General features: G+C 41.6%; 1 protein-coding gene across 25 annotated transcripts in view; it reads right to left on the bottom strand.

Moving 5' to 3' along the window:
* The window catches only part of FHIT (fragile histidine triad diadenosine triphosphatase), a 1,535,374-nt gene that overhangs the window by 260,261 nt on the left and 1,247,939 nt on the right, over positions 1–27,174 (bottom strand). For 17 of the 25 annotated variants that reach the window (XM_044933638.1, XM_044933642.1, XM_044933643.1 and 14 more), the window contains one exon: positions 19,963–20,012. The exons of the other annotated variants lie outside the window; for them this stretch is intronic. In XM_044933638.1, the coding sequence (XP_044789573.1) occupies positions 19,963–20,012 (50 nt within the window). The remainder of the gene's footprint in view (positions 1–19,962; positions 20,013–27,174) is intronic. 25 annotated transcript variants of the gene reach the window in all.

Below are 27,174 nucleotides of genomic sequence, written 5' to 3'. Positions count from 1 at the left end.
GAATTGGTTAACAGATGCATGACACTAAAAAGTCACATTTTTCATCATAATAGTTTGCTGTCTGTTGGCAAAGACCTCAGCAAACCTGTTTTCATACAACAACAGGACAGCTGGTTGAAAAAGGAATAAATCTGGTCAACCAACTAAAGTTTTCAATTCATTAACGCCAAGTATCTGTACCATTTTTTTTTTTTAATAAAGCAATCCATAAGTAAACTGACCCATAATAATTTGTGTTTTGGCTTTTTTTTTTTAATTTAATGACTGATTTTTTGGTCAAGGTCTTTACTAATAGATTGTATATTATTCATGGTAAAAGCTCAAATACCATATACTAAAATTGATTTTAGACCCAGGAAAATTCCTTTTCACAGAGGTATGAAACTAGAATATTTGAAATTAGCTTGAGATTTTGGTATATTTCAGATATAACATGCTATTCATGCTCACATGTTCTTCTATTCTCCACAAACAATGGGCTGTGTGGACCAATGTTTATCACCTTTAAGCCACTACACTTTATCAATTGACATGTAGTATACAAAAGTATGTTCACATCCATTATCCCATGTGATGGGCATTTAATTCATTTTCAGAGTGTAGCATAAAACTATAAGGGTTTATACTTCACGTGTGTGTGTGTGTGTGTGTGAGCGCTAAGTTGCTTTAGTCGTGCCAGATTCTGCTCCCTATGGACTGCAGCCCACCAGGCTCCTCTGTCCCTGGGATTTTCAGGCAAGAATACTTGAGTGATCAATATAAATTAAAAAAAAATATATATATATATATATATATACACACAAAAGAACGCTGGAGTGGGTGGGTTGCCATGCCCTCTCCAGGGGATCTTCCCAACTCAGGTATCAAACCCGTGTCTCTTATGTTTTCTACACTGGCAGGGAGTTCTTTACTATTAGCGCCCACCTGAGAAATCCTATACTTCACATATCAAAGCTAGTTACCTAATTTTTCTTTAGGGTTTGGTTAACTAGAACAGAAGTCTCTTGTATGCATATGTGTTAATTATAAAATGCCCCACAAAGCCCACAAAATAAATTATAACAAATAACAGCAGCACTCAAATACTGAACCTTTAGGAAGTAACAAGAGAAGACACACATCACTACCTATTCCCAATTAAAAATGTCATCAATTCAGAGTTCTGGATTTAGACACTTATAAAATGAATCACATGATATTGAGCATAAATCTTAATTTCAGTGTGCATAAGCATAAAAAAGTATATTGTATAATTAGTCAGTGTTATTATTTTTAAAAGCCCTATATATCATACCAAAACAAATCAATATAATGCCACCAATGTGAATATCATTAGGCTCAGCATCTTGAACTCAGCATGGAATCTACCAGACCATAAATTTGAAAGGAAGAAATTCAACATCAGTCCCATAAATCAAATTACCATCAGGATAAAATCTATCAGAGCAAACAGTCTTATTCAGGGGAAAAGGATGTTCTCGCAGTTGGGGCAGGGAAGATGGTTTGTGTGACACTGCTCTATTAATCTCATATCCTGGGAAATATCTAATTATAGGAAGGTTTTAAGGCAAGTAGATCACAGAGTTAGCAAAACAACGCTTACATCATGACAGAAATTGATAGCGTACATTTTCATTAAACATTACGTCCTAAATTTGTAAGCCTTTAACTTGTCCAGCAGAACACACCATGAAATACAACGCATAGATGCAGGTATCTGTGCTGATAGAAAATACAGACTCCATTAAGGAGATGTATCTGAGACATACGCATGCATATATGTGAGAATATATATAATGGTATACTAAATATCGCAGAGCTACAGAAATATCTCCCTGCTTTTTTATACCTTTACTGTAAAAGACTATTATTTGAGAGATGACAGTATTTACTATTCATTTTGTCTCCTGCAGAATTGTGTTCTCTTTGAGCTAGAGAATAAAACTTCTTGGTAGCATAGCATAATGTAAACTCTTAGAGTTTACATTAATGCACTGATCAGTGATCAACTTTCTTCCATCCTCAACAAGAGAGGGGTGGACCTTCCAAGTCAAACGTAACAGTGGGGTTTAAGTTTATTAGACAAATTCATACCTCTAAGTGATTCTTAAAGAAACTTTTTAAAGAATATTAAGTACATCCAATTTCTAGCACACACAATACAATATCCAGGATTATAACTAACTTTATATTAAAGTCGATATTCAAAACCATAAATATTAAATATCCTTTGATCTACAAATACAACTAGATCATCAGAAAAGAAGTTGAATCAGCTTCTAATTTCCTGCTTTCTGCTCTGCCAAAAAGAATTATCAAGCTAGAAAAGGCAAATCAAACTGGTCACCCAGAGAACCAACGGCCAGACTGGGAAAGGAGACCACGAGGGAACATGTCATGTTTAAAGGCCTTTCTAGACTGGATGAATGGAAAGAATGTGCAGATGAAACTGCTGAACTGATGTGAGGTTTCTGAGAAAATGTCATCATGTGCAAATGTGTCCAAGAAAGGAAAAGCCTAGAACTGGCAGATAAAATTGCTAAACTGCTTTGGGAGCCTGTGATGAACCAGTGTGATAAGCAGAGGTCTCTGAACGGGGATGACTGTAGCGCGCAGCCTTCTACTGGGCTAGTACCAAGGTGGCAGAGAAGGGGGAAACTGCCCTTTTTTGGCCCCCAGGTCTGGGGCTTACAGTGGAAGCCTCAACTGCACGGCATCCTCACTTCCACTTTGGCTGGGAACTGTCAGGCAAGACATAACCTGTGCAACCCACACACGTTGACCTTGACCTAAAAGAACCAACTACAGCCTGAAAACCTGAAAAACGCTATGTAAAATTCTAAAACACAGTGCTTATAAATTGTGTTTTGGCAAAGATGTTCAACGTTTTGGCAGAATTTGGCAAAGATGTTCACTAAGAATGAGCATGGTTCCCAGATGTACCTCAGTTCTGTGTGTGCTGGATACACTTCGTAAATCTAAGGAATGTGACATAATATCATGTAACGTGTTTAGGGCCACCATAATTCTTTATTAGGGAAGGACAGGGGAGAAAAGACTAAAAAAAAATAAGAAAAAGAATAGAAAAGGGGAAGGAAGGGGTGGAGGGGCAAAAAAGAGAAACAGAAGAAATAGAATGGAAAAAAATGAGATACTTAGGAAAATAAAAAAAGGAAAATGGAGTAAAAAACAGAGAAACAATTAAGACCTATAACCCCATCTCTCACAACAGCATTGCAAAGAATGTCACTTCAATTAAACAGGGCAGAACATAAGCAACAAAAAGACCCTGCTGCCGGGAAAGACTGAAGTCAAAAGGAGAAGCAGGTGGCAGAGGATGAGATGGTTAGATAGCATCATGGATTCAATGAACATGAATCTGAAGAAACTCCGGGAGATAGTGAAGGCCAGAAAGCCCAGGGGGGCTAGAGTCCATGGGATCACAGAGTTGGACACAACCTACAAATGAACAACAGCAGCAGCTATTCTAAAGGATCAAGGGTAGGTGGGAAATTTTTGTCCTTCATCAATTTGGAGAGACACTGAAATGAGGAAAAATACCCCCTCTCTAAGGACGCATTTTTAATATATATGGAAGGCTGTGAAAGGCAAACTTTCTTTGGTAGTGCCCACTGCTAACCTCAACTGTGTACTTTCCTACAAAGGTCAGGTGTCCAGGACTCTAAGCTGCAGGTGGTGAGATTAAACTGTTTCAATTTGATTTCACAATGTAAACTACGCACGTTTTTGACAAAGTGAAGAAGTACCCAGAGAGAAGACAGAAACCTATGAGAAACCTGAAGCAATTCAGGAAGCCCAGATGCATTTACAACCTATTTTAGACTCAGGGAAATGGGCTACAGGAAAACAAAAATCAGAGATGCATCATCAAGGTATCTTTTATAGGAAGGCTATTCCACCAAGAATCAGGCTATTCCTGATTCCAAAGATCCGATACCCTCACAATGCCTCCAGTTATATAGCTCTGCAGTTTCCTATCAGAGTTCTCTGTCCTCCTGGAGACCCACAGAAACAGCACCTCTGCACTTTTAATCCAATATTCTCCATCAAACGCATCAGCTACACAGCCTAGAAGACATCCTGTAGGTCACCATTTGCCAAAGTGTGTTTCCACAAACACTTGTGCTGAATGATGCGAAAACACGCTCTGTGAACAGAAGGACTTGCTTGTCAAACAAGTTTGAGAGATGCTGGAATATAACAAAGCTAAAGTTGTTTATTTATTGCTAGATTTCTCAGTGCCTTTAAGATGCCAATAGAGTCTGTGACTGTCTAAGAGTGCTACATTGCCCAAACATGCTTCACGGGGGTCTCATCACCTTTTCATTTTGCTAAGCATCCTGACAGACAAGTGTTTTGTCAAACGCGTTTTGGGAAATATGGAGACAAAAAACAGGTCTGCTAGATGGGAGGAAAAATTCATATCTCACATATTGCTTGCACATTTAACTTTTTGCACAGATGCATTATGTAATTATCCTTCACTTCTGTGAAGAAGAAATCCTTTGTACCTAAATTCACAGGGATATGACCTGCTGTATGCATAGGTGTGATGCTGCTTGGGAATGTCTGGCTATTTTTTAATTCTAATTTTCATTCCATTATTCAATAAAAGAAACAGTTAATCACATTGCACCTAACCCTTTCATTCCCTTCACTTATATATGGTAGCAGGCTTTAAGTGAAATTCCTTGAGTGTTTTTCAAGGAAAGGTTTTACTCATATGGAAGAGCCCTCCAAAACTCTATATTTGGGAACTCCAGTATGAGTTAAATGGAAAAGTAAATGCTAATATTTCACTAATCCTTGAATTTCACCCTGACTTCTGCTGTGCTCTACTCTTTCTAAAGTCCCTGACTGCTTTTTAGTACATCAAGAGCTCTGGTTAAATAAATGTTAAACTAACAGGAATAGAAACTGTGTTCTATATAATGTGGGGTCATCATCAGTGATTTTAGGTTTTAATTGTACGTTTGTGTACAGTATATGCAACTCTGTTAAGTTCACCCGAGCGCAATGCCCTCAGCGGGGATAAACTCATGGTGCCTTTAAGGTGACTTCAGTCACTATAGCTGCATCACTTTTGCTAATACTCCCTCGACCGCAAGATATTTTCTCAAAAGAAAAATAACAAAGTGTTCTGCCTGCCAGATACTGCAGGGGACACTTAAACTATCTATCATCAACCCAGCAAAAGGATCACTGAAGTCAACCAGCCTTGAGAATTTCTGATATTATACCTCCCTTTGGTAAAGCCATTTCCAAAGACTGTCATTTCAAATGTGCCTCTCCGTCCAGCAAACTTTGCGTTTCCTTTACACCCCCCACCCAGGACAGGGCCAGACATCACTTTGCTGGGTCCCTGCTCTCCCTCTCATTCACACCTCATACATTTTCATTTAACTACAGTCCTCAGTGAACACCACTGCTTTGCCAACGTGTACCTCTGGCAGGACGGAAAAAGGATGGTCCTTATGAACAGATGGTCTTTCCAAGGAAAAGTAGCTACATTTAAATACAGATAAATGTACTGTAAATAATGGCCTTAAAAGGATTTAGGTCTTTAGGGGGAAAAATATGGGAGCATAAAATACTATTCTTTAATTACATGAGATTTTTTTTTTTCCTTCCCTTGAAGACAAAACCAATTCCTAATGAAGCATAATGAATCGTAAAGAGGCACCAATGCTCATTCCAACAGATGTTTATTGATTAGTGTTGACTGAACACAAACAGCCAAGTGCTGCTTGCCACCGCTGGTTAAGTGGTGGGAAGAGGCCCTGGCTCCCCTTACCACCACCCCCCCCTTACGTTACTTCCGAAGACAAGTTGACTTTTTTTTTTTTGTCTCCAGCAGCTGAGCTCTTATTTTTAAAGGGCTGCCTTATAACTAGGAAAGCCAGTGGAGGGAACAGGCTTTCCATGTCCAATGCGTTATCTGGCAAGGACAGATTGTTTTAGGGTGTAATGGGAAAGATTTTTCATGAAACTACATTTCAAACGAGCAGCATATGCTTGATTTTCCCTTCTGCTACTCATCCTGCCATTTGTTAATTTTTGTTATTGTTGTTCTCCGGGACTCCTAAATTTTCATACAAGCTGTCTCATCTGAAACTAACACAGCTTGGGGTGGATTACCGCTTGGGATACCAAAACCTCCACCTCCACTCTAGCCTTTTTTTGTTTGTTTCCACATTTTCCGTATTTAACCAGTATTCACTGGTGAATGAGTGATTTCTAACCGAATGACGGGGCGGGGTGGGGCAGTGAGGGGGTGGGAATTCTCCCTTTACATTAGCTGTCAAAAGCTGGAATGTGACTTTAGGATACGTGAGGACTTCTCAGCCACCTAGGCTGCCCACACTCACCGGGTCACAGCCCAGAACAGAAGTCTTGAGCAATTCTGAAATTGGGAATTAGAGTGAATTTTTGCCCCCTTTAACAGTGTAATGCTTCATATTAATTTAAATGATTCTTTCAGAATGATTCTGTGGCCCTGTTAAATAAAGTTCGAGGAGATGAATTTCCGTCATGCAATCTGAGGCCTATTTGAAAGCAGTCAGCTTTACAAGATTAAAAAAAGAATTACAGCGAATAGGTAATCTATGGATAGCAGGTGCTTCGATAGAAGCAAGGATATTTTTCTTAAAAAATGTGAACACACCTGGGAGGGGGCACCACTCTCAGTATCTTTGCTGGGAAGGCCTTCTAATCAGAATCATCTTGTGTTTGGAGATTTAAGGCATGAACAGCTCTGTCTGAAGGGTCCTGACTCCAGTGGTGATTTCAGTACAATGGAAGCTACGGCTGGAGGGGTTTATAAACTCTGGGGCTAACATCCTTCTATAATCAGTTGAGGAACCTGGGGAGGTTCACTCCTCTATGTGGGTTCACTTACAGGAAACCTGCTGAGACAGATTTTGCCAAGAGACAAAGAGAATGCCCTGACGTTTATTTCTACAACGTGTACATCAACCAATTCTAAGAAAAGGATTGTGGAATCTGCCCAGTGTCTTTGGTTGGCTCTGGGCTTTTCATTCCTAGATTTCCCCATTCATATGTTCTATGACTGTGGGCAAGCTAAGTCAACTCCTTAAGGTTCAGTTCCCTCATCTGTTATACGGGCAAGATCATGTCCATTTCAAGGGTCACTGGGCAGATGAAATGAGATAGCAAAGGGTCGAGCATGCAGGAAGGGCACATTAAATGGTAATAAAATATAATCATATATATCACCAATGTCATTTCCTTACTCTATTTCATTTCTCCCATTTAGTTCATCTGGTCTAAACACTTGGCTGTCTTCTAAACTCTCTCCTTTCCACTCATATCCTCCAGCCTGTATCCACTCAAATAGTACAGTGACCTTATCGAGAAACAAATCTGATTCCCTCTGTCCCTGGCCCCTCAGCGGTTTCCCACCGTCCGTGAGATAAACATGAAGATCCTAAGCACAACCCAGAAGACCTCAATTGGCCCTGCTCATCTTCCGTCTCATCTGACATTGTTAAATAGCTGTACCCCAATACAAAATAAAAGTTTAAAGTTTGGAAAAAAAAGTGGTTTATTTAGAGAAACATTCCATCAGACAGAGTGCACAGATCATCTTAGAAGGTGAGAGTGCCCTCGAAATATGATGTGGTTAGTTTTTATGGGCTGGATAATTTCATATGCTGATAAGTGGGAAGATTATTCTATTATACTATTTTGGGGAAGGGGTGGAAATTTCCAGGAATTGGGCCCCCACCCACTTTTTGGTCTTTGATGGTTGGCCTTGGAACTGTCATGGCACCTATGGGTCTGTCACTTAGCTTGCTGATGTGTTACAATGAGCATGTACTGTGGCTCAAGGTTTAGTGGAAGTCACTTGCCTTCAACCTTGGACTCATCTGGTTTCTAATCAGTTTATGTTGTGCCTTGGGCTATGTCATTCTTCAAAGGTTGTGCCCTGCCCCCTTCCTCCTGTTTCAGAGCTCGGCATCATGGCCTACACACCTGAAGTCTTTCTGTAGATGTTTAACTGCAGAAGGGAAGCCTCTACCCACTACATTGAGGAGCAGGGTTTAAGAGGACAAGTTCACTGTTTTCCCTTTTGGAGAATTTCTAACACAAAAGAATTTCTATACTTATTATGCAAACGGAGGTAAAACCATGCACAACTTTACTTTTTTGTTACTTGGGCAATTTGTAGAAAACCATCTATCATTTTGAGGTTGGGGTACAACTTGACGAAACATTGGCAAAAGGTAGCATGCAGGGGTCATAACAGTTCACACTGGCTGCCTTTATGGCCAGAATAGATTGCTGTGGCTGTAGCAATTATGAAGCAATCCATATCAGTTGTTGAGAAATGCCATTGTGGCCCAAGAGGACCGTATTGTTCCTTTTATATGGCACTGACTAGATTTTTCCCCAAAAGATTTTATACAGGAAGCCTCCACAGTGCCACCTAATATTGAGCAGAGTCCCTTGTGCTATATAGTAAGTCCTTGTTGGTTATCCATTTTGAATATACCAGTGTGTACATGTTGATCCCAAACTAAACAAACCCACTTCTTATCTATCACTTTGTCTCTCTCTGAATTCTTTCTGTGATGAGACGTCAAGAACCCGAGCTTCATTAAGTCCTGAAATCAGGTGCATGAGCTCAGAAGACCATGGGTTTTGACAAGGGTCAAGTCTCAGCCGCATGCGTTCAAGTCCCAATCTACCTTACACAGTTTCAGTTCTACTGGCCGCTCCAGTGCACATAAGACATCTTTACCCAGTATGAGAAACAGACAAACTCTTTCCTAGCTCATCTATCATGCATTTCCTTAGGCTTGATGCTGCCGCATATTACGTGACACTAACACAATCAGCAAACACAGTGAAGGATGGTTTTGTGAAAGGCAACCACGCTTGCAGGCAGAGAGGACTGACTTAACATACATATAAATGCCAGTACTGTGCACAGCGGCCAAGCCCAGTAAACGCTGTATCTCAAAACTCCCATTAGAAGCCAAATGGACTTTAGGTGGGTGACTTTCAATGTCATGTTCCAAAGTTGTCTAATGTACAAAGGTGGAAGGGGTATGTGAAAACAGAGTACAGGGAAGAGAGAAAAGTGTATATTACCAGCTACTGAACTTACCAGTGGTTGGGAGAATGAGGACAAGAGCAGGTCTCACCTCTACCACGACTATTCATAAATAAGGATTCTAGTTACACATAATATTCTAATTCTCTGGCATGCGGTAGCCTCTGTTCTGACTTTATTTTTCTCCACTGCCTTTACCATCATCTGACACAAACAACTGTACCTATTTTATCTTTTTTGTGTGCCCCACCCCCTCCACGGGATGTAAACTGTATCATGGAAGGTTTTCTCCTTGCTTTTTTTTTAAATCAGTTTCATTACTGCTGTAGGTCCAGTGGTTGGGACACAGGAGACTCGACATGATTATCTGTTGAAATGATGACGAGTCCTTACCATTTGCTATGCACTGTGGCTACTGCTTTTCAGGAATCAGGACAAGGTGGTAAAAACAAGGAGCCAAGAACTTGGGCGATGAAGTCTGGACTGGTCCCTGGAGCACATGTGAGCCGGGTAAGGCCAGCGATGAGGTACATCTTAGCAGGTTTGGAGCTGGGGATGCTCTGGAGAGGGCCAAATGGCGAGGTGGGGACTCACAGGTTGGGCTAGGAATCCAGGCTACGTGACTTGCAACTCTGACCCCCTGGCTCCATTCCCTTTACACTCAAAAAAGACTGAGAGCTTCAGTTCGCTCTCCAGCATTAGAATGTTCCAGGACTGCACAGGATATTAGTGAGAGTGTAAGCTCTGTATTCACATGGACTTGGGTTCAAGCACAACTAAATCACTTTTAAGTTGAGTGAACTTGGATGAGTTACTTAATCCATCTGAGTCTCAGGTTTCTGGTTTTTCTTTCATGTGCAAAACAGGAGTACTAACTGTATCTTCTCCACAGGGTTGGCATGAAAATAAAAAGAGATGATTCCCGAAAAGTGTTCTGTGCTGTGTGTGCGGAAAGAAAATTTTCCATAATCACACAAACAGAGGCAGCATGCCATTTTGCGGAGCAAATGCTTTTCATAAAATCAACAAGTTTTCACTTCCCTGTCTTGACTCCCCAGGTATGCTGCTGCTGCTAAGTCACTTTAGTCGTGTCCAACTCTGTGCGACCCCAAAGACGGCAGCCCACCAGGCTCCCCCATCCCTGGGATTCTTCAGGCAAGGGCACTGGAGTGGGTTGCCATTTCCTTTTCCAATGCAGGAAAGTGAAAAGTGAAAGGGAAGTCACTCAGTCGTATACAACCCTTAGGGACCCCATGGACTGCAGCCTACCAGGCTTCTCTGTTTCAGGCAAGAGTAGTGGAGTGGGTTGCCATTGCCTTCTCCGCTCCCCAAGTATAAAAAAAAAAAAACAAATAATATATGGTATTTGTTGTCATTGTTTTGTCGCTAGATTGTGTCTGACTCTTTTGCAAATCTAAAACCAGCCTCCAAAATCATGTGAACAGTCAGCAGCTATCTTTCTTAACATCTTGGACAAATTAGCCCAGTTTCCAAACACAAAAACCTCTCAAAGAATTAGGTACTCTACAAATTAAAGTTGGAAAGCTTTTTTAGGAACTTTGTCTTAAGAATCAGACAAACCCAAACACTGTATTACACCATGGAGGTGGTCATAAAGAAAGAGAACTAGGAAAGCAGGAAGGGAGGTTCAAACTCTAGTATTCAATATCCTCATGCACATAGAGAGAAGGCGATGGCACCCTACTCCAGTACTCTTGCCTGGAAAACCCCATGGATGGAGGAGCCTGGTAGGCTGCAGTCCATGGGGTAGCGAAGAGTCGGACATGACTGAGCCACTTCACTTTCACTTTTCGCTTTCCTGCATTGGAGAAGGAAATGGCAACCCACTCCAGTGTTCTTGGCTGGAGAATGCCAGGGACGGGGGAACCTCGTGGGCTGCCATCTATGGGGTCGCACAGAGTCGGACACGACTGAAGCAACTTAGCAGCAGCAGCATGCACATATTCCCTTCCCTAAAACAGCCTTATATCACAATCAACCAACAAACTTGATGCTTGAAATCTGCCTAAAATAAATCTAGCTATGCCTTGGCACTTTCTAAATATCTTCATTTCTGGACTGATCCTATAATAATACTGACAAGGAAGAGCAAATTTCAGCTTAGATTCTAAGGCCAGTCATTTCAAAAGGCCAAGTAAAATAGCAAATCCACCATTGTGTTGATAAACTTAGATACAACAAAGAGATCCTGACCACAGAGGTCAACCATTTAAGCATGGGAACAAGTACGCAAGGGATTTTTCCCACCACAGGGAGAAATATTTTGGAGCCAAACATGGCTTAGAGGTACCATTTATAGGGAGCTCTCAATGAAGGCGCTGCCCACCAGCAGGGGATCTCTGAGTGGGGTGGGGTGGGGCAAGTGAGAACCTGGTGAAATTGTCTGCAAATATGGTTTCTATTCTTTCTGTTTTTGTTTTTGTAGAGCTGGGGCACAGCTTTCATCAACTTATCAGAGGGGTTCCAAGAACCAGAAGAGGTGGAGAATTTCAAATGCAGCTTCAGCTCTCATTGTGTAGGGAGTACAACTGAGTCCCAGAGAAAACAGGAGTGCTTCTCTCAACATCATACATCCGCCAATGGGCATGGCTTTGCCACTAGGCAAGTACCCCCCAGATTCCAGCCTGCTATTTCTTTCATCTATCAAGGCTTCTTTGAAAGCTACTTGGAGGGCTTTCCTTGCAAAGATAACTACAATTTACATTCCTTTCCCAACATTTTGATTTATTTCTAGAGAAAAAGTAGGTTCTCTGAAGAACTTATTTAAAATAAAGCCAGCCTGCCAAACCAGCAGTGAAGTGAAATCTGAACCGAAGAATCCACCATCAGCCACAACAATAGCCAAACAAAAAGATCCTACAAAGAAGAAACACATTTATGTTTCCAAGCTTCAAAGAGATTATTACATATGATGGCAGGTCTTCTCTTTGTGCTGAAGTTGAACAAACAAACTGGATTCAATTCTACATTTTGATGACAGTAGCTGAGACAGAGCCATTGTGTTACCTAACAATTAGAAATAGGAATATGATATGTGAACAAGTGGAAAGCACTTTCTCATGCCACATGTGAAAATATTTATAAATATTTATCTGTAGCTCCAGGACAAAAGACTTACACATACACACACACAAATGAAGCCATAAAAATAAAGGTTATTGACACTTTTTGGCCAAATTTCTAATACCTCTAGCTATGCTACTCATTAAGTGATTGAGACACAGTGGCAGAAGAGAGAGAATGAAGTAACTGGAATATTCATAAGTGGATGGTCAATTGGCCAGCCTGTTTTTCAGCATCACTCTTTTAGAAGGACAGCCATGAAATTGCAAGTTAAGAACATCAGGTAAGTATACGGTATTATTAAATATACCTAGCGAGCATTAACTGTGTCTCAGACACTACGCTCTGTATGGTTTTTTTCATGTACCATCTCAGGTAACTCTCACAATAACCCTCGTACCATTGTTAATTCCAGTTTACAGATGAGGAAACTGAGGCCTCCAAACAGGTTAAACAACTTGCTCCAATAGAACGGCTAAAAAATAAAAATCTGGATTCAAACTGCAAAGTCCTTGTGTCTTCTCTTCCGATGCTCTCTGGTCACAGCCAGTGAGTTTGGAGAAGCCCTGCTCTAAGGCTGTGCTCATAGGGCCACCTTGTGTGCCAATTAAGAGTGTATTTAAAATTTAAAGTACTTAATTTCTTCCCGAAAAGGGAAATAGAACATGGGACACCTCCAACATAACTATGCTGAAGTCAGGGCCCTGAAATCACTCATGTATAATTAGCTATACCCATGATCTGAATATTTAAAATATCACTAAAAACCCTTCTATAAATATTAGAGACTAAAGAGCTAATTAACTATCTGTGCACTTTGGTTCACCTCTTATCATTTCTCTAACTTACTTCTCAAAAACAACCAAAACCACTCTCTTGGCAGAAGCTTAGAACCGAAGGGTCCTTATATGCACCTTGGAAGGTGGGGCAGGAAGGGATTCCATGCTCAGAAATTACTGAAAAACAACTACAGAGACATATGTAAATTTTTCTTAGGACAAAGTCCAAAGCTACTCTTGAAAGGGTCAGGGCCTAAAAAACAAAAGCTAAAAACTCAACTCAGATGCCAAGATATGTGTAAGACTGTGTGTGTTGGTTGCTCAGTCATGTCCAACTCTTTCTGACCGCATGGACCGTAGCCCACCAGGCTCCTCTGTCCATGGGATTCTCCAGGCAAGAATACTGGAGTGGGTAGCCATTCCCTTCTCCAGAGGATCTTCCCAAAGAGGGACTGAACCCAGGTCTACTGCATTGCAGGCAGATTCTTTACCATGTGAGCTACCAGAGGAGTCCTTGAAACACTGTATATCCTGCAAACTAGATTACTTCTGCCCAGGTCCTGTTCCTCGGGAAGAAATGCATCTTTTCAAAATTATGGCAAATGTACTGAGAAGCAAGTGTAAAGCTAATACTTGAAACCATCCCCCACCCCCCATGAACAGCTCCTTCTGCACGTGGAATCTTGGGAATTCAGCAGACAGATGCATCCACACCATTCTGTGGACCTGCTGGAGGGCTGCTCTCACCCGACCTTGTTCTGGTTTCCCAATAAATATCTGAAGATCACTTTGACCTATGTTACGAAAACTGTCACACCCACACTGTGATACCCCAGGGTGAGGACCCAAGCCAGACTTCTCCAAATCACCTCACCCGAGTACTGAGGCCGACCCTGACACTGTTCCTGTGGATTTGAAGAACAAGGGAGAGGAGGTAGCACTGTCTACACACCAACTGCTTGTGTGCTTAATGCAGTAACACTTAGCTCATCGGAGCCAGAGACACATTCATAAGTTACTGTTTCCCTCAATGCATTTTTATCACGTATTTTGCACATTTCTATTTCCAAGATTCATGGAAAATGAGACGTTTAGTTGAAAATGTTTACAGTGGGGACCTTATAAATTACTTGATAGTCTTGGGAGACAGAAGTATTTTGCAAAATACCAGCTACGGGAATCAAATATCAATATTTCACAGCGTCCCTTGGGATCACTTTTGTATGGAGATAAAAATTCTTCCTAAATAGAAAAATCTCAAGTGAGCCTAAGAAAGTGCTGATAAAGCCCACTTAGGACTTGCATGCCTTCATAGAACATCTCAGGTGATGGGGGCAGACTGAAACTCCAGACTAAGATGCGAGGGGCTGTTCTGTGGGGGTTTACTGCATGACTGAGGAACAGGTGGGTTACTGAGAATCCTGGGCCTCTCACAGGTCACTGATCCCGTGACAGTGACTGTATTTCTCAAGGGTCATTGAGTCCAGTGACTTTATTTCCAACCTGACAGAAACTGTGAAAATGGGTACCACCATGCTCCCACCTAAAGACCATGTGTAAAAGCAAACTGGGTGTGCGTGTGCACGCACGCCTAGTCATTCAGTCATGTCCAAGTCTTTGAGACCTGATGGACTGGGTCAAACCTGGGTCTCCTGCATTGCAGGTGGATTCTTTACCATCTGAGCCACCAGGGAAACCCACACTGAGTGCACCACCTTCTTCATGGGGCGTTCTAGTCACCCAGGGCTGGGGAGGGGGATGAAGCGCAGCTCTCTGCCAGCCCCTTCCCAGCATATGAAGGTCAGCCGGCAGCACTGCTCGACAAAGAACACTTAATGTGTCTGACAGATGGCAAATACACCATATTGACTCTTCCTCCTAATTTAACAAATTTGAATCTTTTGTCAATTTTATTTCCCCAGCGAAAAGATGTTCTAAAGCACCACTTAAGCTTCCATTGCTCTTTTCCCCTACTCTACCTCTCACATATTATCTTTGACACGGTCTCAAGAAACTGAAACCAGATTACCAAATTAACTCATCTTCCCAGCTTCCTTTGTAGCTCAAGAATGTGCCTACAATGCAGGAGACGTGGGTTCGATTCTTGAGTTGGGAAAATCCCCTGGAGAAGGAAATGGCAACCCACTCCAGTACTCTTGCCTGGAGAATCCCTAGGACAGAGGAGCTGGCAGGTACACTCTATGGGGTTGCAGGAGTCAGACACAACTTAGCAACCGAACTACCTACTACCTCCCAGATATCAGTGATCATCACAAATTCTGACATTGGCCTGAGTGTGTATTCCTCATTTTTGCTAACTATTATGAAGCTCTGCGTCAGGCGAGGGGTAGTTAACTAAAAGACAATGGGATCCTTGAACTCCTAGAAATAACCCACAAAAGTATGTGTTTGTGTTCTTCACTTGAAGGAAAGAAAGGGAGCCCAAAGGTGTGGTGTGTCTGCTTTGGCTGGAGGTTATGACATGGAGCCGAAACACTGCAAGCTCTGTTGGCCTTTGGGATTTTAGAGGATTTCCCTATGTCAGGTGGATGGGGTGATGGCAGAGAAGGGCTTTGGGCTGTGGTGGAGCTCTCTGGAATGCCAGGCTGTATAAGGAACTTTAAATGACATCAAGTTCAGTGTGGAGGAGTCATGGTCAAGTATAGCCTGCTGCCACAAGGCAGTGAAGGGTCCCTTCCACCACTGCCCGTGGTGGTCAAATCACCACCAAGAGCCACCCCACAGGTGTTAGAGGAGGGCTTCAAGTAGGCCTGGGGGAAACTTGGATGGGCTGTGGAATTAGGCTATGAATCTAGATCTGGCAGAGTCTTCACTTTAGATTTCAGAAACAGGGAAATTGCACCCTGCAGAGGTGCCTCTGATTTCCATTCCTCCTTTAAAGAGCAGTTCCTGATCCTCCCCATAATGGTGGTGATTCTTTTCACTTCCTTCCTGTGGTGTCTTGTGATGCTTACCCCTACCACACGCTCCTACTCTGGGGTGGGAACCAAGAGCCTGCCCTCAGACAGCTTATACTCTGGGGTTTGAGTGTATGGAGTAGTGGGTAGAGATGGGTGAAACGATTTCCTTTTTTTTTTTTTTTTAAAGGAAATATTCTGATAGCAAAGGCAGCTCAGAAGAAAATAATATAATAGGGGGACCAACTGGAGAGCTACCCAGGTAGGTAAGAGGGGCTCAGAGATGAACAGAAGGCTCTGATAAGTGACACAGGGAGAAAGGGCTAATCAGAAAGGGGAGCCCTGTGTAGAAATGTGATGCAAGAAAATTCCAGGCAGAGGGAACCCCAAGTACAAAGGAAAAGGGAATGCACTTGTGTGCTTCATGAAGAGAGAAAACACCAGGATGAGTTCAGCATAATAAAAGGGAGAGAGTGACCCCAGCACGAGAGAGAAGCCGTGCTGAGCTGTGATTCAGAAGGTATGTCTTATTCGAACAAACACTGGAAGCGATCAGAGGGTTTTAATCAAAAAGGATGACATGAATTGATTCTGTCTCAAAAAGGGTAATGATGGCTATTTATCATAAGTTCCAGCGTGAGCTAAAATTAAGTTTAATCCTAACTATAAACCTAAAATTATAATGAACAACCCTTTTCTAATAATATCACTAATGTCTCCCCCAAATCTTGGTAGTTTTATTACCAAAGAGTGACTAGAGACCAAGCATCTACAGAGCTTTGTGTTTCTGTGTAAATGTTACTAAATGATCACCATGGACAATCAACAGTCCTTATGGAGTTCCTAGTATGATAAATGGTTAAATAGAGAAGTTAAACAAACATAAAACATTTAACATGACATGGCCTAAATATACCAAATTAGCCTTATATGAACCTGAAAGACCTTGGGTTCTGGAATTACTATTAATTATTTTTGGGAACTCAAGGAAAGCCTGATATGGTCAATTTTCAATCATATTTTGTGATAGAAAGCAATACAGTGCCACAGGATTCAAGGTATCCATTCATTTACCTTCTTGCCAGGGTTAACAAAAAAAAAACAACACTATTGATCAGCTATTAAAAATCAGTTGACTTCACTTCTCTCTGAACAGGTCCTCTCCAAGTTCTGAGCACTGGCTCTTCTTACCTCTGCCTCGTGACAGCATGAAGAGATAAATAGACTATTCAAAGGGAGCTCTTCACATCCCATTAGCTGAATAAATAGTGATGTATGTGTTTCTTTTCTCAAGCACTACTTTAGCTTGCAGAGATGAGAGCCAGAAAGATGGGGCTTTACAAATCCTATTAGAATATTCAAAACAAACACAAAATAACTTCCCTGAAGATCATGGTTTAAAGGTGGTGGGGGGAGAAGAATGTTTTGTCTTTTAATTGTAACTTTGGGGGCAACAAAAAGGTCTACACTAAACCTTTGAGGTTCAGAAGTTATACAAAATCACAGAAGAAAAAAAATGTAATTTACTGTTTTATGAGCAGTATTCACAAGAAACAGGATGAAGGCCCTGTTGTTCTTCAGCAGGTTATACAATTATCACAAACCAATTTGGCTAAATCAAAGTGTATTATCAAAATAACAGTTTTGTTCTGAGATTATTTTAGAATGGTTTTTACCCTCTAGAACCTGTTCCTAAGGATGCTGTGTTCAATATCCAGGGCAGACCAGTTGTTACAGAACAGGGGAGTCTCTGAGCCAGGGTTAGTGACAGAGGCCGATCACCAATATACTAAAGCAATGTAATCGGTGCTTTGAACAGCATCATGTCCGTTAGAAGCCACCGTACACACAGAAAGGGAGAATGTACTCAGTAATGACATCAGCCACAGTACATCTGCTCTCTAAACTGAGTCCAGAACATTGCAGTGGCTTCTACATAAAACGGGCATCATTGCCAAACCCTAAGTTTTAGTAAATGAGAGATTATGGCAAGGAAAATGAGCAGATGAAGCTCTATGCATCATAAATTCATCAGGATTCTTTTGGACCAAAAGCAGTGGGTGTTTTTAATTGATTCACATGAACATGCCCTAGAATGACCAGGCAGAGCTGGCAGAGGGGCCTTTGCCTTTCTGGATTTTGGCTTCATTGTCTCAGAATAAAGATGACAGCCTGATTACGGAATGTGGTCTCAGGAAGTTCCCTATCTTGGAACCAGAGAGGAATGGGAGAATGTCCCCATCGGCTCCAGAAAAGCCCCAAATAAGCAAAAGGGGGTCCTGACCTGGGGCAAGTATCCATTCCTTTATCACCACTCTGGCCAAAGGGGATTAAATTAGTAAAACTAGCCTGGTGATGAGAGAGGAAGGGGTGCTCGGTAGGCCAAAAACAATAGCATTCATAGACCAGAAGAACTGGGTACCAAATACACCTTTATGAACTATGGTTAACCAAGTATACAACATATGAGAATGCTTTACAGGATCAGTACTTACTTTTGGGGAATAATTTTTTGCCTCATAACTAGCATGCTACTTTTAAAGTACCGAGATGAAATCCTGAGTCACTGGTAGCTGAGTAGGCTGTCCAAAGCTGTTTCCCCAGTTATAGTAGTAGATATGCTTAACTTCTGATTCTGCTCCTTATCGCTTTCTTACTAGTGTCTTAGACTGCATTCTCCAGAACAGACCCCGAGATGAGAAATTAAGTGTCGATAGGTTATTTGAGAGATGCTCTTGGAAAGCCCCATAAGGAGAGTAGAGGAAACAGGAAAGAGAAGGGAAGAAAGCTACTATAAGGTATATCCATAAGCAGTTTACTACTTCAAAAAACTGGAGCTCAATCTGCTGGGACACTCTAGGACATAGCATGGAACAAGCCTCAGAACTGCCCATCAAGGGGCAAGGAGGCTGGAAGACATATCCTTCCACTCTTGCTTGTCATTGGCAGAGGGTCATTCTTGGGGAGCCATCAGCTCCCCAGAACTTCATGCCTGCTCCCTAGAGTGGCGACAGAAAGAAGCCCTGAAGTGGAGAGGACAAGAAAGATGTCATAGGACGGCCTCAACATGAACATAAAGGGTGAGTCACGGGGGATACGGCCAAGGCACACAGCTTCGGCTCCCACCAGTAATACACATGTATGAAAACATGCCATCATTGATTCAACATCTACTTAGCAAGCTCTTATTATGTGCGGACACTCTTGTAGGTACTGGGAATACACTGAGGGGCAAAACAGAGATTATAGTCTTAATTAATACCCAGCACAACTGGGCTGGGCAGAGGCAGATTCTGTGGGCTACATATCACAATCTTGTTCACAGCATTGACTTTAAGAGGAGTAGCAGGGTCATCATTATTGGACTTTCCCATCACCGTCCAGGTATGCTGTGGCCTGTGATCTAGTTATGACCTTGAATCAAGAACTGGAGCAAGAGGGCTTCCCTGGTGCTCAGTGCTCAAGAGTCCACCTGCCAATGCAGGAGACACGGGTCCAATCCCTGCTCCAGGAAGATCCCACATGCCGTGGGGGGAGCTAAGCTCATGCACCACAACTCAGCTCTCCAGACCAGAAGCCAAAACTAGAGAAAAGTCCATGCAGCAATGAAGACCCAGCACTGCCATGAATAAAGAAATAAAATGAAAATGAACTAGAGCAAGCAGATAGGTACTGGAAGGAAGTCGAGTTTTCCGTTAAAGGACAGTGAAGTGTATTTTGCTTTCGAACTCTTTGGGGACATCTTTCCTGTAATGGCTTATGCCCAGAAGCACCGCAGACCTTCCTGCTATAGGTATGACAGCTGAGCAGGGTGTGTAGCCTCTAGACATGGAAAGGACTCATGTTAGTTTGACCACCTGGGGATTACACCGGCATTGGCAACTTCACATATGCCCTGCAGAAACTAAGTGATCTCCATTTCAAACAAAAAAATACTCTGCCTTCCAAATGATACAGAATTCTATTTTATCGACATCGGCCAGGTAGAACCAAGTATTTGCCAGAACTCTAGATGTGGGTAGTTGTTTATAAAACCCTAGAATATCGTCAAGTGTTGTTTTAAATAAACCATTACACTTACAAAGAAAGCAATAAATTGTGCGATTCAGGTGAAAGACATGATACGCCCATCTGAAAAAAAAAGGATAAACAAATAAACATTTTTCTATTGTATCCTCCTATGTATATACTTTAGAATATGGTAAAAGTCAATTTTTACCTATTCTGGTGGTCTTTTCCATTTGGCATTTCCCATCTCATGGAAATAAGGTCAACTTAACAGGTATTGCTTAGCTCTGAGTATTCTAGTTATACTGGATTAAAGATTGTTAAGATAAATTATGAATAATGGACTTCCCAGGTGGTACAGTGGTAAACAATCCATGTGCCAATGCAGGAGATACAAGAGATGCAAGTTTGATCCCTGGATAGGGAAGATCCCCTGGAGAAGGGCATGGCAACCTACTCCAGTATTCTTGCCTGGAAAATTCCATGGACAGAGGAGCCTGGCGGACTATAGTCCGTGCGGTCACAGAGAATTGGACACGACTAAGTGCATACACACACAAGATAAATAGAAAACAAAGTATCAATGGGATCTGTCAGGAGTCTAGAGTGCCCTGCAGCAGGATGAGCAAATAAATGTGGCATGCGGCTTGGACAGACAGCATTCATGGATTACAACTCATTCTCCCCACACAGTCCTCCAGACAACACTGACTGATCTTCCAGAAGTGGACCTCAAGATGAAACCTATTTGACATTCATGAGATATTTAAAAAGCCTGATCCCCTTGATATCACATCACCAGGGGGCAGGGCTGGGAAGAAAAGACTGAAAGGGAAGGAGAGGGAGGGAGGAAGAGAAGGAGAGAGGGGGAGATGGGAAGGAGGGAATGAGGTGGGAAGAGGGAGGGAGAGGAAAAGGAAACACTTTTAAAACAAATACCTCTTCTTTTGTTCCCTGCAAAGACTACCAATTAGGGGTTCAGAGTAGAGGAGATGAGAGCATGCTCCACCAAAATATGCCTCTTGCCAGATTAATTATTTTCACTGAAAATAGTTAAAAAATAACACAGGCAGGAAGGTCTCTCTGATTGCCTCCTTTTACAGAGCATACATTTTCTGTGAGAAAGCTATCCTCCCTGCACCAGGAAGGAAAAAACAGTCTTATCACCAGGAGCTGATGCTGAATTCTATCTATTCAAACAAACCTACTAAAATCATGCTCATCTTCCATTGGTTTCCTCCATATATTTCCTGGTCATCTTCCCACAATTTATTTCCTCTAGAACAAATCCCATTTTCCTTTGTCATGTCATGTCTCCACACTTTTGTTTTTATTAAAATGCTCTATAAGCTCTCAAGCCTATCTGCTTCTTGAGTCATATATCTATATATATACACACACATATATGCCTCTGTACATCTAAAAATATTTCCATCGAGTGAAATTTAATGTTTTCCTCCTGCTTATCTGTCTTTTTTCAGCTAAATTTCAGGCCTAGACACAGAACTTAGGAAGGTAGAAGAAAAGCCTTTCTCCCCCTACCACACTTTATGACTACCCACCACAAAACTGTATCAAACTAAGCTTCTTTAAAAAAGTCAGACACACTCTGTCTTGACAGAATTAAAGAAAGAAAAATGAAAAATGCCCACATTAAGATAACTGAGCAATTCTCAGCATGAAGAAATTGCCCAAATAAAACTCAGTAACATTCTACTTTTAGAAGGATGGACAAGACTAGATACACAAAAAAATGTTTAAAAGTCCCAAGACCATATTCTCCCAAACTGTTCTCATTTTTTCTTGTACTCTCCAAAGAACCATTCCTCTGCTTTATCGCCCCGCTGGCTGTGACTGGGTCTCCCTCAGAGCCCAAGGGACTGTGAGTAGGAGAAAGTAGTATAATACATATTTTTTTTCCTGAAACTTTGTAAAAGTTTTCCTCACACCAGCTACTTTTTGTGGTGACCTAGATCATCATTCACCTGGTATAAATGAGCTTGGCTGTGAACAAGGTTAAGAATTAGACCTGAGGATGATCTATTAGTTCATCTTGCTTGTCTCATGGGGCAAAGCAGAATTGTTTCTCTGGAGAGTTTTCTTGAATGCTTTTTCCAAGTCTAACTCGAAATCTCATTCAAAATCTTGTGACTTTCCTCTTTCTTGCATTCCAGAGTAATTAGTTGAACAGCAATGATAGCCAATCAGAACCTATGGCTGATTCATGGTGAGGTTTGACAGAAAACAACAAAATCCTGTAAAGCAATTGTCCTTCAATTAAAAAAAAAAAAAAGAACACAAACTATTTACTCACAACGTCTCCTGGTGCTGGACTGCAAGCTCACTTTTAGGCATTATTTGTTTTCATAAACTGGAGCTAGGATGACTCTTTCTTCACTGCCTTTAATTAATAAGGAAAGCTTAATATGCACTTTCCCCCCCATCAATCTGGCACAAAAAATGCTGAATTGCTTTTGTAGTAATTTGAAAGGAGAGTTTGGGGCTATTAGAAGAAATTCACATCAGGCATTTCTTTCCACGGCCTAGTTATATTTTTCAAAGTGAAAGAATGTTTCAAGGAAAATGAAAAAACTTGGGGTACTAGGAAACTCTGCCCCATCTAAAGCTCTATTTTTCGATTTTCTACACAAAGACGCCTTATGGTGCATTTTAATAATGCAACTTGAAATATATTTTGAAAGAAGGAACAAGTCATAATCTGACCCAAAACAGAACAATGCCTCTTGCAGATTCTTGAACAGATATCTGACTATAGGAGCCCTGCTCTTTTGTCTCATGGTAATTATTTCATACATTTGGGGGCTTTAGAGGGAACCCATTTGAGCTTTTTAAGTAAAATGGTGTGAGGCTCTATTTCTGGAAATCTGGAGGAAAATGAGAATATGAAATTAACAGGTAGACTTCAAACCTGAACCAGAGACCCTGCAGGTCACCTTCAGCGCTGAATATTCCAAAGTTGCCTTCGTTAAAAATGTAGACACAGCTTGAAAACATATCTGACTTTACCTTTTAAAAGTAGAATTAAAACTTTAAGAAGCTTCATGAATTTCTCTCCAATCAGGAAAGAAAATCCTCTGAATGAGATCTCTGCCTCCTTGCTCTAGGGGGCACTATCTGGCATTATAAGACAGAGGGGAAAAGTGCGCAGGCTCTCAGCACCACGTGGCCCTGTTGCTTCAGTCAAAGTGCTTTCTGATTCTGTTTCCTGTGGGTTTTCATCAGTTACTAGTTCATTTAAATCAGCTATTGAATGAATACATGTGAAATCTTAGAATACATTTAGAGATAGTATACTGTTTCATATTAAGCAAGCAGTCAGTGTTTCCGATTATTTGCAAGCACATGAGGGGCATCGGTTCTCACTTACCAGGCCTCAATCCACTTTAAAAACTGCTTACCCCTCAACTTTCCTCCCTAATTAGAGCATTTTATCTTTGTGAACCTTCACCGTGACCGCGTCGTGATAACCCTTGCCTAATACTCTGTGAAGAAATTGTTGCTAATAATCCACGCCAGCCTGAAGCAGATAGAGCAATGTGAGCAAAGAACTAGGTTGGTGTGAACTGGCTCAATGGCCACTTGGGGAAAAACACTGGAAGGGTTTTTACTGACCAACATGCTTTAACAAATGACATTTAAGTGATCTATTGGGCTTCCCTGGTGGCTCAGACGGTAAAGCGTCTGCCTGCAATGCGGGAGACCCGGGTTCGATTCCTGGGTCGGGAAGATCCCCTGGAGAAGGAAATGGCAATCCACTCCAGCACTCTTGCCTGGAAAATCCCATGGATGGAGGAGCCTGATAGGCTACAGTCCATGGGGTCGCAAAGAGTCAGACATGACTGAGTGACTTCACTTGGCATACTAGAACAGAGGTAAGATTACTGACCTACTGAGTCATTATAAAAATAGTTATGATAGGGTTTTTGCCATAAATCAAGAAAAAAAGATTTCAGGAAATAATTTTTCATGAAAAATTTCAAACATATATAGTAGGGTCGAGAGAAGGAGTCTGGAGCAGAATAGGGCTATTGATTACATTTTCCAGATGTCTTTCCTAAAAATCATCCTTGTAAGAATCAGGATGAGCTGTTTTAGGTAAATGTGGGGGTTGAGAGACCTTGGCAGACTATCAGCTTCATGAGGTTAGGGCTCACATGTGTACTGTTTACAACATGTGTGTACAAAATGCTAGGCTGTGTTTTGACCCCAGATGCTCCTCAGGAGGTGCTCGGGAAACACTCAACAAACAAACGAATGAGATTTCCTAGTACTGCCTGATTTTGCAAACAGAAAATCACAGCCTTTCTGAATTTAAACTTACAGGGTAAAACTCAAAACTGTACAGGCTGTTAATGGTATTTTGGTATTTAGAAAGAGGATTAAGACCTTCTTCAGCTAAAACGATGCATCACCCAGTATCTGCTGCTTGATCTGATTTGGCCTACAATGTAAATGATCCTGATAGAATTCTAGGTTCTATGGGGTTCTACTAAAATTCTTTAGCTAATGGGATCTTGAATTTAACTCATATTTATCACTTCCTTATAAATTCACTTGCCTTACCCTGGCTCTATTATAATCTCTAGAAGATACTGGACTTCCTTGGTGGAACCAAGGAAGTGAGTGAATATTCACCAAGTGAATAACAATCCTCCTGTCAGTGCAGGAGGACATGGGTTCCATCCCTGGTCTGGGAAGATTCCATAGGCCATGGAGCAACTAAGCCTACAACTGCTGAAACCTGTGCGCCTAGAGTTCTTGCTCTGCAACAAGAGATGCCATGACAATGAGAAGCCCTCGCACCACAAGGAGGAGTAGCCCCTGCTCATCACAATTCGAGAAAGCTTGCACAAAAGAATGAAGACCCAGCATAACCAAAAATTAAATAAATAAATAAAATTATTTAGAAAAAGATAAGAAGATAGATACTTTAGTATACCAGGCTTCAGGCTCGTCCAGCTCACGGCTATCTTGTTATTCTCTATGGAGCATCTTTCTTCTCACCTCAGTCTCTTCCTCAGTATCTCAGTGGGTACTGAATTCTTTTGGAATGAAATTGAGATGACACACCTTGGCTCTCGAATATCTTTATGAACAGACTCCAAGCCAGCTAACGAGACACCCATCTCCCTGCTGCTCCTTACATAGACATTCATCAGCCAGGATGCTTAACTCACCACTGCCATCTCCGCATCGAGGTGAATGCCTGTTCCTGTGATTTACAAGTGATGCGCAGAGTGAGGAACACACAGAGAAAGAGAGGGAAACACTGAGGCACTAGCTCCTGGATCGAGCCATACCTGAAGCCAGTCACTCGACCTGGACTCTCTAACTGTGGCTCTATAAATCCTCCACTTACATTAGCCAGTTTGGGTATTCTGCCACTTGAAGCTCAGAGCCCTAACACATGTAAGAAGAAGGAGATGAGGAAAGGGGGGGAAAATGATAAGGAAGAAAAAGGAGGCAAGAGAAGGGAAATGAGAGATTTGTCCAAGGTGATAGGACTTGCCAGTATGGAATAGAAATCCAGAGCATTAAGACCAGAGTTTACTCTCTTTTCCCTGCTATGCCCCTACACAAATAGTTCTATTCTTCATTCCTACACATAGTTACTTTGAAGCTAAACAAATGAGAACTGGCCTGCCGATAAGACCCCACAAATACAAGACATACATCAGCCTTGAGTGACTTGTATTCTGTTTTCCTGGTGGTGTACATTTAAGAATTGCTTTCATAATTAAACTTCCCAAGGGGGATAAGGATGCCAGTTTTAATTTAAAGAAATACTAATGCTAAAATCAATTTGTAGGATATTTCAGTTGGATCAATGGATGTCTTTGTCACTAAAACCAAATTATTTCCCTACTAACGCTTCTTTGTAAGTATGTACCAAGACCAATCAAACTTTCTAGGAAGCTGCTACAAAGGCAGTATTTCCAGTGCCTAGATCAAATAGCCAGTGATCAAAACACAAGGTGAAATCTAGTATTTCATCCTTGAATGCAGAGCACTTGCATTTTATTAAACCACTTACTAGAGATTTTACATAGAATATGGGCTTCCTGGGTGGCTTAGTGCTAAAGAATCTGGCTGCCAATGCAAGAGACACAAGAGACAAGGGTTTGATCCCTGGGTGGGAAAGATCCCCTGGAGGAGGAAATGGCAACCCACTCCAGTATTCTTACCTGGGAAGTCCAATGGACAGAGGAGCCTGGTGGGCTACAGTCCATGGGGTCGCAAAGAGTTGGACACGACTGACTGAGTACACATCACACACACACACAGAGACACAAGGTCGTATGCCTCCCTATATTCATCTTCCAAATGGTTTCATGATGCTCTCTGTGTAGCACAGCAGAAGAAAGACACTAGAAATGGATGTTATCTGTGCACGTGATATTGATAGCAGCTTAGTCACAGAACAGAGAGAACGTGTGAGAATCACCACCACAGCTTTGCAACTGTGTCAGCAATAAGGACCCAGGCCCCCGAGCGTGATAATGCGACTGGGAGTGTCTCTGGATGCAATGCTGATAAGCCTACCACACAATTACTAACTCTATTGATGCTGATGTGTTTCTTTAAAGACTGGATTTAATGATTCTACTTTTAAGATGTCCAAGTTATTAATGAAATGACGTGCTAAAACCTGAAAACAAGCAACCACAGTTAATCCTTCTAGTGGCTGCTGCCTCTAATACTTCGCACAGTCCATTCATTATCCTCTTTTTCTTGTAGAACAGCTTCACTGACACACAAAATTCTCTTACATCCAGGGAACTTCCCTAACCATCTGAATCCACGTCTTTACTTTTGACCTTAAACTTAACGTGTGGTCCTTATGACATGCCTCTTGGCATTTCTGGCTATTTTTGTGTGTTTCACATCCTTCCTACACAATTGCAAACACCTGGAGGACAGGTACTGAGTCTTACAGAACTTCTGAATCTGAAGCTTAGAACAACACCCTGCGAAGGACGTTACTGGTCACCACACACTCTTGTAGGTTAGTAGTTGATCATTTTTTTAAAAAGATAAAACTGGTTATACATGGGCTGTATTTTAAAAAAGTGTTATGCATATTCTTAAACAATATCCAAGTGTGAGCATGTAATGTGTTTGTAACTGAAGAGAGGCGCCTACTTATCCTGTGAAGAGGAGGATTTAGGACATCTCAAATACCAGTTTACAAAGCCCTCTCTGCCTTCTCAGCTTAGAAAATGCTACCCGAGAGAGATTTCTCTGTAAAGCAAACTTCCAGATT

The sequence above is a fragment of the Bubalus bubalis genome, chromosome 21, assembly GCF_019923935.1.
Source record: "Bubalus bubalis isolate 160015118507 breed Murrah chromosome 21, NDDB_SH_1, whole genome shotgun sequence".
Classification (NCBI taxonomy): Eukaryota; Metazoa; Chordata; class Mammalia; order Artiodactyla; family Bovidae; genus Bubalus; species Bubalus bubalis.
Note: the sequence above shows the minus strand (reverse complement) of the source record. Positions and strands in the feature narration are given on the sequence as shown.